We start from the raw sequence: 12,500 nt of genomic DNA, 5'->3' as shown, positions 1-12,500 counted from the left end.
TTTTTCTTGTTTTATTTTATTCTTTGTTTTTTTGTTTTTTTTATTCATTTTTTCTTTTTATTTTTGTTTTTACTCTTGTTCTTTTCTTTTTTCATTTCTTTCCCTTTTTTATTTTTTGTTTTACTTTTTTTCTTTTTTTATTCACTTCTTCTCTTTCCTCTCTTTCTCCCCTCCTCTCACTCTTCCTTCGTTTTCCCCTCACTAGTCGTGCCTTCTTCACTCCTCCTCCTCCTCCTCCTCCTCCTCCTCCTCCTCCTCCTCTTCTGTCCCTTTTCGCCTTCCGTTCCTCTCCTTAAGGTCATCACCATTTGTCTTCCTCAATCCTTATAATGAGCTTATTTCTCCTCCTCCTCCTCCTCCTCCTCCTCCTCTTTCTAGTCCTCCTCCTCTTTTTCGTCCTTATTGTCCTCCTCCTCCTCCTCCTCCTCCTTTTTTTCGTTGTTGTCTCCTTGTCTGTATTTCTTTATTCGTTTCTCTCTGTATGTGTGTCTGTGTTTGTGTTAGCCTGGTTGTCTATTTGTATAGTCTCTGTTTGTCTGTTTGTATGTCTGTGTGTTCGTTTATACGTTCCTCAGTTGATTGATTAGTTAAAATGTTGATTGTGTTTTTTTTTTTTAAGTAAGATTGTTTGTATGTATGTCTGTGTGTTCATGTTTCAGGCGCCATATGACCTCCTTGTTTTGTCGCCAATCACTTCCCGGCTCGTTTGCTCTCTTGTTTACTCAATCACTCATTCAATCAGTCAGTCAGTCAGTTAGTAGTAAGTTGGTCAGCCAGTCTGTCAGTAGGTTAATTAATTAGTCAGTCGGTCTGTCATTCAGCCAGTTAGTCAGTCCATCAATCAGTCAGTTAGTCAGTCAGCCAGCAAGTTAGTCAAGTCAGTCAGTCAGTCAGTCAGTCAGTTAATTTGCAAGTTATTCAGTTACTCTAACTCACTCACTCACCTCTCTTTCTACTACTACTACTACACACACACACACACACACACACACACACACACACACACACACAGCGCTGGCTTCACAAGCCAGAGGACCGGGGTTCGATTCCCCGGCCGGGTGGAGATATTTGGGTGTGTCTCCTTTCACGTGTAGCCCCTGTTCACCTAGCAGTGAGTAGGTACGGGATGTAAATCGAGGAGTTGTGACCTTGTTGTCCCGGTGTGTGGTGTGTGCCTGGTCTCAGGCCTATCCGAAGATCGGAAACAATGAGCTCTGAGCTCGTTCCGTAGGGTAACGTCTGGCTGTCTCGTCAGAGACTGCAGCAGATCAAACAGTGAATTACACACACACACTCCTTTCTCTCTCTCTCTCTCTCTCTCTCTCTCTCTCTCTCTCTCTCTCTCTCTCTCTCTCTCTCTCTCTCTCCCTCTCCCTCTCTCTCTCTCTTTCCATCACTCACTCACCCAGTCATTTACCTGTACAACTTCCTTCCTTCCTTCACTCATCACTCACTGCGTCGCCCACCTCTCCAGACATTCAATCACAACCATCTGTCTGTCTTCGTCTGTGTCTCACCTAATGTGTCCCCAGGGCCGAGTGTTCCGAGGACGTGCCCCAGCGCCCCAACACACCTGGACTCACTCCCTACGGCAAGGTAAGAGAGAGAGAGAGAGAGGAGAGAGAGAGGAGAGAGAGAGAGAGAGAGAGAGAGAGAGAGAGAGAGAGAGAGAGAGAGAGAGAGAGAGAGAGAGAGAGAGAGAGAGAGAGAGAGAGAGAGAGAGAGAGAGAGAGAGAGAGAGAGTAAGTACAAAGCAGACATCGTGGCAGTGATAGAGGCGTGGCTAGGCAGCGCGGTGGAGCCAACATACGGCAGAATCCCCGGCTACACGGACTGGGTGAGGAACGACCGCGATGGCAGAACGGGTGGAGGCATGGCCGCCTGCTTCAGGAATGGCCTCCAGACCCAGGAGCTGTCAATCAATCTCCCTCACCTCATGGAAGCGCTGTTCTTCCACATTGTCCTGCGAGATAACAGTGGTCTGTTTCTCTGCGTCCGGTATCGCCCCCCAACACAAGGACGCTTCGCGCTGGACTTCCTGGCGGATGAGCTGGACGACTTGCTTCGGCGCCACCAATGCAAGTCCGTCCTCATCCTGGGAGACCTCAACTTCCACCTAGAGAAGCAGGCCTTCGAAGGTCTCCGTCCTCACCTCGAGGCTACTTCACCTCCAGACCCAGTTTGTTCCCCATCGCACGTACCTCGCCAAAGCCACAGACCCTAAATGGTTCGGCTACCGCTGCCGGGTTGCTGCCGAGGCCAAATATGCGGCATGGCGAAGGTACAAGCGACGCCCCTCACACCACAACCTCGCCCTCCACCGAGCTGCGTGCAGGAGGATGACAGCCACATCCAAGTGGGCGCGGCAGCACTGGGAGGAAGTGATGAGGAGCAAACTCACTGGTCCTGGAGTGGGGAGCAAGGCGTGGTGGGCGCTCGTCAAGGAGCGGCAGGGCGTGCTGAGACAGGACAGCGTGCCCCCCCTCACCAGGCCAGACGGGTCCACGGCTACTAGCAGCGATGACAAGGCTGCTCTCCTGGCCGAACTATTTGCACAAAAAATGCAAGTAGACGACCCTCACCGCCCTCCACCTGAGCTGCCCCGAGAGACTGACCACACCATCACGTCGGTCTCCGTCACCGCGGCACAGGTGAAGAGAGTACTCGAGGAAATCGATGCAGGGAAAGCCACAGGCCCTGACAACATCAGTCCTCGGGTACTAAAGAACTGTGCCGAGGAGTTATCTGCACCTCTCGCCAACATCTTCGCTGCCTGCCTCGAGGAGGAGAAGTGGCCATCTGCCTGGAAAGAAGCCTGTGTGGTTCCCGCCCACAAGAAAGACTCCAGGACGGACCCGAGCCACTACCGACCCATCTCCCTGCTGTCGGTTGTTGGCAAGGTGTTTGAGAAGATGTTGGCTGCCGCCCTAGAGAAACACCTTGCAGACAACGGTCTCCTCTCCCCTCACCAGTTTGGGTTCAGGCCGGGCCGATCCACCTCAGATCTGCTTCTCCTCCTCTCACAAGAGTGGCAGGACTCCCTCGACGAAGGCCGGGACACACTCGTGGTGGCGCTTGACATCGCGGGCGCCTATGATCGGGTGTGGCACTCCGCCCTGCTGGCAAAGCTGCGTGCCAAAGGCGTAGCCGGGAGCCTGCTGTCTCTTCTCGATGACTACCTCCATGGACGATCTCTACGGGTAGTCATCAATAGACGGACCTCAACGCCTGCCCCCATAGAAGCCTCAGTTCCACAGGGCTCTGTATTAGGGCCAGTCCTGTGGAACATATATATAGATGACTTACTTCGCCAGCTCCCCGCAGTCAAAAGCCTATGCTGATGACTGCACGGTGGCCGTCATCTACTGCCGCCAGGATAGTAGGCAGTTGAAAACTGCAGAGGAGTGGGGGGCGCTGTGGCAGGTCAACTTCGCGCCTGAGAAGACACACGCTATGGTCGTCTCCTGGTCTCCCGCAACTACCCAGGCCGTGGAGGGACAAATACAGTTTGGGGGTGTCCAGCTGCCCCTCCAAGACAACACCTCGCGTCTGTGACCCACCAGACCTCTCAGCGTGTCAGCCCTCCGCAGGGTGGCAAGCAACCTGGACCCCCAAGGCATCCTGACGCTGTACAAGGCACAGATCCGCCCTTGCATGGAATACGCAGCGTTGACGTGGATGTCCAGTGCTGTCACCCACACCAGGCGACTCGATGCGGTGCAGAGGCGCGCTCTCCGTCTGCTGGGGGACGATGAGGAGATCGCCGACAGCGTGACATCACTGGAGCACCGTCGCGATGTGGCAGCTCTGACAGTCTGCCACAAGACACAGGTGCTCCACACTCCTCACCTCACCATGCCCAACGCGCGACGCGACAGGCAGCGGCCGGAAGGCGTGTGACGGTGCCGCGTTCACACACGTCACGGCATCTGAGAACGTTCAAAGCCAAAGCAGCGCGTCTCTGGAACGGCTTCACGGAGGCCACGCCTGGTGTGGCAGACATGTCAAATCACCAGGCGAAAGTGGCTGCCAACACCTGGAGGGGCACACTCCCCACGCCGTTCCTGTCCAGCTCCTCCTGTACATAATGTATATAATGTATATAGTGTATCATGTTAGTTGGCGCGGTTACCACCTCAGGTACCTGCCAATCACATAAACTTTTAGAATAGATGTCTAGTGTCGACTAGCAACTTTAAGTTTATCATGTATACATTGTAATGGTAACTAAGTTTAAATAAAGAGAGAGAGAGAGAGAGAGAGAGAGAGAGAGAGAGAGAGAGAGAGAGAGAGAGAGAGAGAGAGAGAGAGAGAGAGAGAGAGAGACAGACAAACAGACTAAGAGAAATAGAGGGAAAGAGACGAGAGAGAGAGAGAGAGAGAGAGAGAGAGAGAGAGAGAGAGAGAGAGAGAGAGAGAGAGAGAGAGAGAGAGAGAGAGAGAGAGAGAGACAGAGACAGACAAACAGACTAAGAGAAATAGAGGAAAGAGACGAAGAGAGAGAGAGAGAGAGAGAGAGAGAGAGAGAGAGAGAGAGAGAGAGAGAGAGAGAGAGAGAGAGAGAGAGAGAGAGAGAGAGAGAGAGAGAGAGAGAGAGAGAGAGAGAGAAGACTGAAAATAAAATGCTTGTTTGAGTGAGTGAATGAGTGAGTGAGTGAGTGAGTGAGTGAGTGAGTGAGTGAGTGAGTGAGTGTTTGAGAATGCAGTCAGATTAATGCATGAGGGAGCAGGAAGGTGTTAAGACGATGTGAGAAGCCTTTGAACTCCTGAAGCAGATTGTCACTTTCCACAAGCTTACTTCGTCCTGTGTGTCTGCAATTCACTTGCTTCCCATGACCTTGTGTGAAACCTTTCCTATCTCTCTCTCTCTCTCTCTCTCTCTCTCTCTCTCTCTCTCTCTCTCTCTCTCTCTCTCATCAGCGCTGCTTCTAAAGGCCACAGGTATAATAAGTCGTGTGTTCAAAGCTGCTTTTCCCACTAGTAATGCAGTTTTCTTGTTGAAATATCACGGGAGTCATGGAAACATCCTTTGAATCTCTAATAATTTCAACATGGTATCTCTCTCTCTCTCTCTCTCTCTGCCTATCCACGGCGAGGAATAGTCAGGTTTGCAAGAATTTTTTTTTTCTCCTCACTTAAAATGCAAAGGCCTTTTTAAAATGTCGCAGGAATAATGGAAGCATACTTGAAAAGCTCTGTCATATTTAGATTTGGTCCCTCCGTCCCTTAGATTCTCCAGCCATGTTTTTTTTTTTTTTTTTGACACTAATAATGAATTTCACGTTCGAAATATCACCGAACATGAAAAAAAGGTCCTTGTGAAGTTCAATTTTTTATTTATTTATTTTTTTCAGTAAGTCTGGTTCGTTTTCCCACACTTGTCATGAGTCACGTTTTTTAGACAGTTTCCTCCTTTAATTGAGCAGTGTTTGTTAGAATATCGCTGGAGTCATGCAGGATGATCTCTTTGTGAACTCTAGTGACTCTCATTAAGGTATCTCCATCTCTCCTGCTGTCTTTCCATCAGCATCCCTAGCGATAATAGACATTGATTTCTGACTTTAAGAAGGCACTGTGTGTGTGTTTCACTGTTTGATCTGCTGCAGTCTTTGACGAGACAGCCAGACGTTACCCTACGGAACTAGCTCAGAGCTCATTATTTCCGATCTTCGGATAGGCCTGAGACCAGGCACACACCACACACCGGGACAACAAGGTCACAACTCCTCGATTTACATCCCGTACCTACTCACTGCTAGGTGAACAGGGGCTATACGTGAAAGGAGACACACCCAAATATCTCCACCCGGCCGGGGAATCGAACCCCGGTCCTCTGGCTTGTGAAGCCAGCGCTCTAACCACTGAGTGTGTGTGTGTGTGTGTGTGTGTGTGTGTGTGTGTGTGTGTGTGTGTGTGTGTGTGTGTGTGTGTGTGTGTGTGTGTGTGTGTGTGTGTGTGTGTGTGTGTGTGTGTGTGTGTGTGTGTGTGTGTGTGTGTGTGTGTGTGTGCGTGTGCATGTAATTCACCTCGGTCGTCTGCTGGACACCCCACCAGTCTTCCCCATTACGGAGCGAGTTCAGAGCTCATAGAACGATCTTCGGGTAGGACTGAGACCACAACACACTCCACACACCAGGAAAGCGAGGCCACAACCTCTCGAGTTACTGCTAGGTGAACAGGGGCCACACATTAAGAGGCTTCCCCATTTGCCTCGCCGCCTCCGGGATTCGAACCCGGACCCTCTCGAGTGTGAATTGAGCGTGCTAACCACTACACTACGCGGTGTGTGTGTGTGCGTGTGCGTGTGTGTGTGTGTGTGTGTGTGTGTGTGTGTGTGTGTGTGTGTTTGTAATATATTATTTCAAGTTTGTTGGAAATAGTGACGAGATAAGAAATATTCACTTTTTCTCAAATAAAGATACAAACCAAATTTTGCAAGTGAAAAAAAAAAACCCACCTTAATTGATACGGACTTTTATATTCACATTATTCTAACTTTCGCGTTAAAAGAAAATTCCGTAATGTAGAAGTAATTTTTTTTTAGTCGGAACATTTTTGCATTTTCTTTACCGAAGCGAATGAAAAAAAAAAAACCTCTTTCAAAATTAGTGATTGGTTCAGAAGCTTACGAAAGAAAAAGAACTGAAACTGGGCCATTCTCTTCACCTTTCTCACTTTGTCTCTCAACACCTCCCCAGCAAAAATAAATAAATAAATAAATAAACAAATAAATTAATAGAAAAATAAATAAAAATGAAATAAATAAATAAATGAATAGATAAAATAAAGTAAAATAATCTGGAACTGATCTCTCCTCTTCTACCTTTCCCACTGTCTCTCCCAGCACCTCTCCACCTCCTGTGTCTCTCTTCCTTTCCATCCCTCTCTCCCTTTTCCATCTCTCTTCTACCTTTTCTAATTTGTCTCTCCCAACACCTCTCCTCCCCACCTGTGTCTCTCCCTGTCTTTCCTTCATCATTACATCTTTTCCGTCTCTCTTCTACCTTTTCCCAGTTTGTCTTTCCCCTCGTCGCCCCCAGCCGTTGTACCCTTTCTGTGTACCTTCCTCTCGACCTCCAAAACCGTCAGTAATCTCGCCTCATCGCCTCTGGGTTCACGGTGCTCAGGGTTCAAAGGCGGGGTGGCACTATGACAGAAGGTGCCTTTTACTGCCCCCTCTTCTCTGGCCCTCTATCTTCTGTACCTGTCTCTCCTCGTGTTCCCTGTGATTCCCTGTCGTGTGGGTGGAGTGTGAGGGGGTGAGGGCATGAGAGGGTGGGCGGTGGGTGATGTTCTGAGGCCAATTTGTGGGTTTGTTGTATGGTTATTGGTGTTGGTTTTGTTGTTAGTAGTGGTGGTGATTGGTGGTGTTGGTGATTGGTGGAGGTGAAACAATAACGACATCTACTGCTATCGCTACTGCTATTACTACTGTTACTACTACTGTTACTACTACTGTTACTACTACTGTTACTACTACTACTACTACTACTACTACTACTACTACTACTACTACTACTACTACTACTACTACACACTAGAACTAATTAGAAAAAAAAACTGAGAAAAGCATGAACGAATTTTTTCTATACTCTGACAAAAATACACACATTTTGCGAGAACCAGTAACATACACCCACTGTGGTGCACAAAGAGAAGACTATAAGGACGACACCTACCTAACCAATAACACTTAAAGAATATCATTGCATTAGCTTTACATTCAACCCTTAACCCATTCAGTACCATCACGTGCTTCTATATTCATTCTGCTTACTATTTGGTGATTTTATGCAGCTTCAGAAACTTATGTGGGAATTAGAATAGTGAAGACTGTGGCCATTAATCTTCTGACCTCCATAGACCCTTTCTAATGTCAGTAAAATGGTTTAATCGTACACAAAACTCATGGTAAAAAAGCGTCTCAGTACTGAAGGGGTTAACCTAAATGTATGTCCACCAGTGAATATACCAGTGAAAGTATAAGACAAATGTAGTTAGTTTATGTCTAAGAGGACAACAGATAAAAAAGCATAAAAAAAAAAAATTAAAAGGACGACAAAACAACCTTAATATATGTCCACCAATAACCAGACCAGTGAAAACGTAAAATAAATGGAGTTAGTTTACATCTGAGAGACCAAAAGATATAACAGCATCCAAAAATACCTAATTAGTTTGGGCGGAGGGACGAATAGCCGGGCACAGGACAGAATAACGAGTCCCCCGCTGCCCCCCAGGTAATTGGTAACCAGGTCAACAAAGGGAGTCTTGCAAGGTGACGCGGAAGAGATAGCCAGGCACCACTCACACTAATTAGCGAGGCTTTAATGAGCGGGCGTGTAGGGGGGGTAAGTGGGCGCAGGTGGGCGGAGGTGGGTGGGTGGATTAGCGAGTTTGGGGTAGGTGTGTGGAAGTGGCTTGGTGGGTGTGTTTGGGTGGATGAGTGGGTTTGATATGGGTGTATGGGAGTGGGTGAGTAAGTTTGGGGTGGGTAGGAAGGGATGAGTGGGTGAGGTTGGGTGTGTGGGAGTAAATGGACGGGTTTGTGGTGGGTGTGTTGGGGGTGGGCGGGTGAATGGGCGGGTTTGGGATGCGTGTGTTGGGGGTGGGTGGGTAGGGGTGAGTGTTGGCGGGGGGTGGATGGGTGCCTTTAGTGGCGATATCAATATTGGAGTGGTGGTCGTGGTGGTAATGGTGGTGGTAATGGTGGTAGTTGTAGTTACTGTGGTTGTTGTTGTTGTTGTTGTTATTTTTGTATGAGTAGTAGTAATAGTCTTCATTGTATTTTTTTGTAATAGTTTTTTATGGTAGTAGTAGTAGTAGTAGTAGTAGTAGTAGTAGTAGTAGTAGTAGTAGTAGTAGTAATAGTAGTAGTAAAAACAACACCAAAAACAACAGTAAGGAAAATTATCAATAAAGGTCATAAATTCTGGAAAATGACTGACAAACATGGGAATTTGCAGAGAGAGAGAGAGAGAGAGAGAGAGAGAGAGAGAGAGAGAGAGAGAGAGAGAGAGAGAGAGAGAGAGAGAGAATAGAAGGAGGGAGAAGTGAAGGGTGAACCAAACAATGAAGGGAGGGAAAAGCTTGGAGGCTGGAGTACAAAGGGAGGGGAATGTGATGGGTACCAGAGGGCAGTGAGGGGAAGAGGAAAGCAAGAAAAAAAGCACAAGGGCAAATTCTGTTAGAGGAATGGAAGGAGAGGGGAAGGAGTGACTGCATGGAAGACAGGGACTGGAGAGGGACGGAATATGAGCAAGGAAAATTGAGATAGAAATAGAAAAAGGAAGAAGGAAGAGAAACTGAAGGAAATAGTGACTGGGAGAGTAGGGAAAAAAAAGTACAACGGGAGCAGTTTAGATTGAAGAAGGGGAAAAGAAACAGGAAAAGGAAAGAGAAAATGGGGAATAATGACTAGGAAAAAATAAGAAAAATAAATGGAAGCAGTTTATATTGAGGAAAGGGACAAGAAGTGAGAAAAATGAAGGAAAAATGGAAAGAAATGACTGGGAAAAAAGGAAAAAAAACATTAAAGGGAAACAGTTTAGATAGAGAAAAAGGAAAAGAAGTAAGGAAAAGGAAGGAAAAAAATGGAGAAAAATGACTGGGAAAAAGTGGAAAAATAAAGAGAACTAGTTTAGATTAAAGAAAAAAGGAAAAGAAACAGGAAAAGGAAAGAGAAAATAGGGAATAATGACTGGGAAAAAATAAGAAAAATAAATGGAAGCAGTTTATATTGAGGAAAGGGAAAAGAAGTGAGGAAAAGGAAGAAAAAAAATGTAGAGTAATAACTGGGAAAAGAGGAAAATAATAAAGAGAAACAGTTTAGATTGAGGAAAGGAAAAAGTGGGAAAAAAAAGAGAATAATGGGAAAGGAAAAATAATACAAGAGAAACAGTTAATATTGAGGAAAGGTAAAATGGAAAAAAGGAAGAGAAAATGAAGAATAATGACTGGGAAAAAAGGAAAAATATAGAAAAGCAGTTTAGATTGAGGAAAAGTAAGAGAAATGTGAAGTTTGACGATACTGACAAGGAGAAGGAAATATTTGAACCCTTATAGTACTGGGACCCATTTTTACATTCATTTTCCTGACTTTTTGGCGATTTTATACAGCTTCAGGAACTTATGTGGGGATTAAAATGGTGAAGACTCTAGCCATTAATCTTCTGACCTCCATAGACCCTTCCTAATGTCAATAAAATGGTACAGGATTCTCGGATTTTCATATTCATTCTGGTGATTATTTTGGCGATTTTATACAGCTTCAGAATCTTATGTAGGGGATTAAAATAGTGAAGACTCTGGCCATTAACCTTCTGTCCCCCATAGATCCTTCCTAATGTAAGTAAAGAGGAAAGGGAAAGAAAAGTAACGAAAGGGAATGGTAGAGAAAAATAAAAGAGAAATAAGAAAATAACCATGATAAAAGAATGGAAGTGAAGAAGTATAACAACAGCTAGATAGAGAAAAAGGGAAGAGAAAAGAAAAGGAAGGAGGGAATTGAGATAAAAGAGCTTTAAGAGAGAAGCATAAAAGAGGAATATAGAAAACCAGAGAAATGATCAGAACAGAAAGATGAAAGAGAAGAAATAGAAAACAACTAAATAAATGAAAGGAAGAGGACGAAAAATAAGAAAAGGAATGATGGAGGAAGGGAAAGACATAGAAGAGCTGTGGGAGAGAAGAAACGAAGAGGAAAGACAAAAACTCAAAGAAAAGATCAAGACAAGAATGAAAGACAAGACATATGAAGACAACTAAATAAATGAAAGGAAAAAGGGAAAAAGAGTAACAGTGAAGGAAGGAAGAGAAAAAGATAGACGAGTTTTGACAGAGAAGAATAAAAAAAGGAGAGAAAGAAAATAAACCCCAGAAAAACCCAAGACAGAAGAATTAAAGATTAAAGAGTAACAGTGAAAAATGGAAGAAGAGAAAAAGATAGACGAGTTTTGAGAGAAAAAGAATAAAAAAAAGAGAGAAAAGGAAAAAGTAACACAGAAGAATAAAAAAAAAAAGACAAGACATTTAAAGACAACTAGACAAATGAAAGGGAGAAGGACAAAAAAAAATAACATAGGGAATAATGGAGGAAAAGAAAAAATAGACGAGTTTTGAGAGAGAAGAATAAAAAAGAAGAGAAAGAAAATAAACCCCAGAAAAACCCAAGACAGAAGAATGAAAGACAAGTAAACAATTGAAAAGACAAAAAAGAGGAAAATAACAAAGGGAATGATGAAGGAGGGGAAAGAGGGAGACGGGAAGGGAGTAGAGGGGAAAGGAGTAAGCAGGTGACAGTGACTATTGATGGGAAGACTGAGGAGAATAAGGGGAGATGTGACGAGGGAAGGAGAGGCGTGACCAAGAAAAGGACAGAAAGAGGGGAACAGGATGGAATGTAGACGGTAGAGGGAAAGGGGTGAACAGGTGACAGTGACAAGTTGAGGGGAAGACTGGGGTGGAATGAGGGGAGACGTGACCAAGAAAAGGACAGAAAGAGGGGAACGGGATGGGATGTAGAGGGTAGAGGGGAAAGGAGTAAGCAGGTGGGAGTGACGGGACGAGGGGAAGACTGGAGTGGAGTGAGGGGAGATGTGACCAAGAAAGGGACACAAAGAGGGGAGGGCGTCATGGAAACAAAGGAATCTAATACCTCGGTGATGCTGCAGATTGCCAATTAAGACTCGATGCTAAAAGTGATCCAATGCTTTATTTCACTTCCTTCTCACTGATTCCCCTTTTTTTTCTTCTTTTCCCCTTTTTTTCCTTTTTTCCCTTTTCTTATTTTTTAATTTTCTTTCTGGCATGATATATATATATATATATTTTTCTCTCTCTCTCTCTCTCTCTCTCTCTCTCTCTCTCAAGTGTAAAAGTGAAAAAAATTAAAAAGACTAAAATTGAATCGTTATGAGCGTTTTTATTTCATACTTACTTTTTCTTTTTTTTTAATTGATGATTGAGAAGAATTATTAAAACAACTATTTCCTTTTTTCATTTTTTTCATTCTTAAATTTTTTCATTTTTTTTTCTTTTTCATTTTTTTTTCGTTTTAATATTTTTTTCATTTTCATTCTTTTTTCGTTCTTTTAATATTTTTTTCGTTCTTTTAATTTTATTTCATTCTTTTCATTCCTTTCTTTTCATTGTTTTCATTCTTTTTTTTATTATTTTCATTTTTTTTTTTTTATTCTTTTCATATTTTTTCCATTTATAATTTTTTTCATTCCTTTTTTCATTCTTTTCATTTTTTTTTTTTTTTCATTCTTTTTTCATTCTTTTTCATTCTTTTCATTCCTTTTTTTTCATTCTGTTCATTCTTTTTTCATTCATTTTTTTCATTCTTTTCATTTTTTTCATCCTGTTTATCCTTTTTTTTCATTCCGTTCATTCTTTCTTTATTTTTTTCATTCTTTTATTCATTCTTCTCCATTCCTTTATTCTTCATTCTTTTCCATAAGCTTTTTAAAACATCCCCATCATTTTTGGTTCATTAG

General features: G+C 44.0%; 1 protein-coding gene across 1 annotated transcript in view; it reads left to right on the top strand.

The window, feature by feature from the left end:
• Positions 1–12,500, top strand: part of LOC123499809 (dipeptidase 1-like) — a 138,109-nt gene that overhangs the window by 97,968 nt on the left and 27,641 nt on the right. Inside the window, exon 6 of the mRNA XM_045248301.1 lies at positions 1,533–1,596. Coding sequence (XP_045104236.1) covers positions 1,533–1,596 — 64 coding nt within the window. The remainder of the gene's footprint in view (positions 1–1,532; positions 1,597–12,500) is intronic.

This window comes from Portunus trituberculatus, chromosome 50 (genome assembly GCF_017591435.1).
Source record: "Portunus trituberculatus isolate SZX2019 chromosome 50, ASM1759143v1, whole genome shotgun sequence".
Classification (NCBI taxonomy): Eukaryota; Metazoa; Arthropoda; class Malacostraca; order Decapoda; family Portunidae; genus Portunus; species Portunus trituberculatus.
This window is presented reverse-complemented; position numbering and strand designations above follow the sequence as displayed.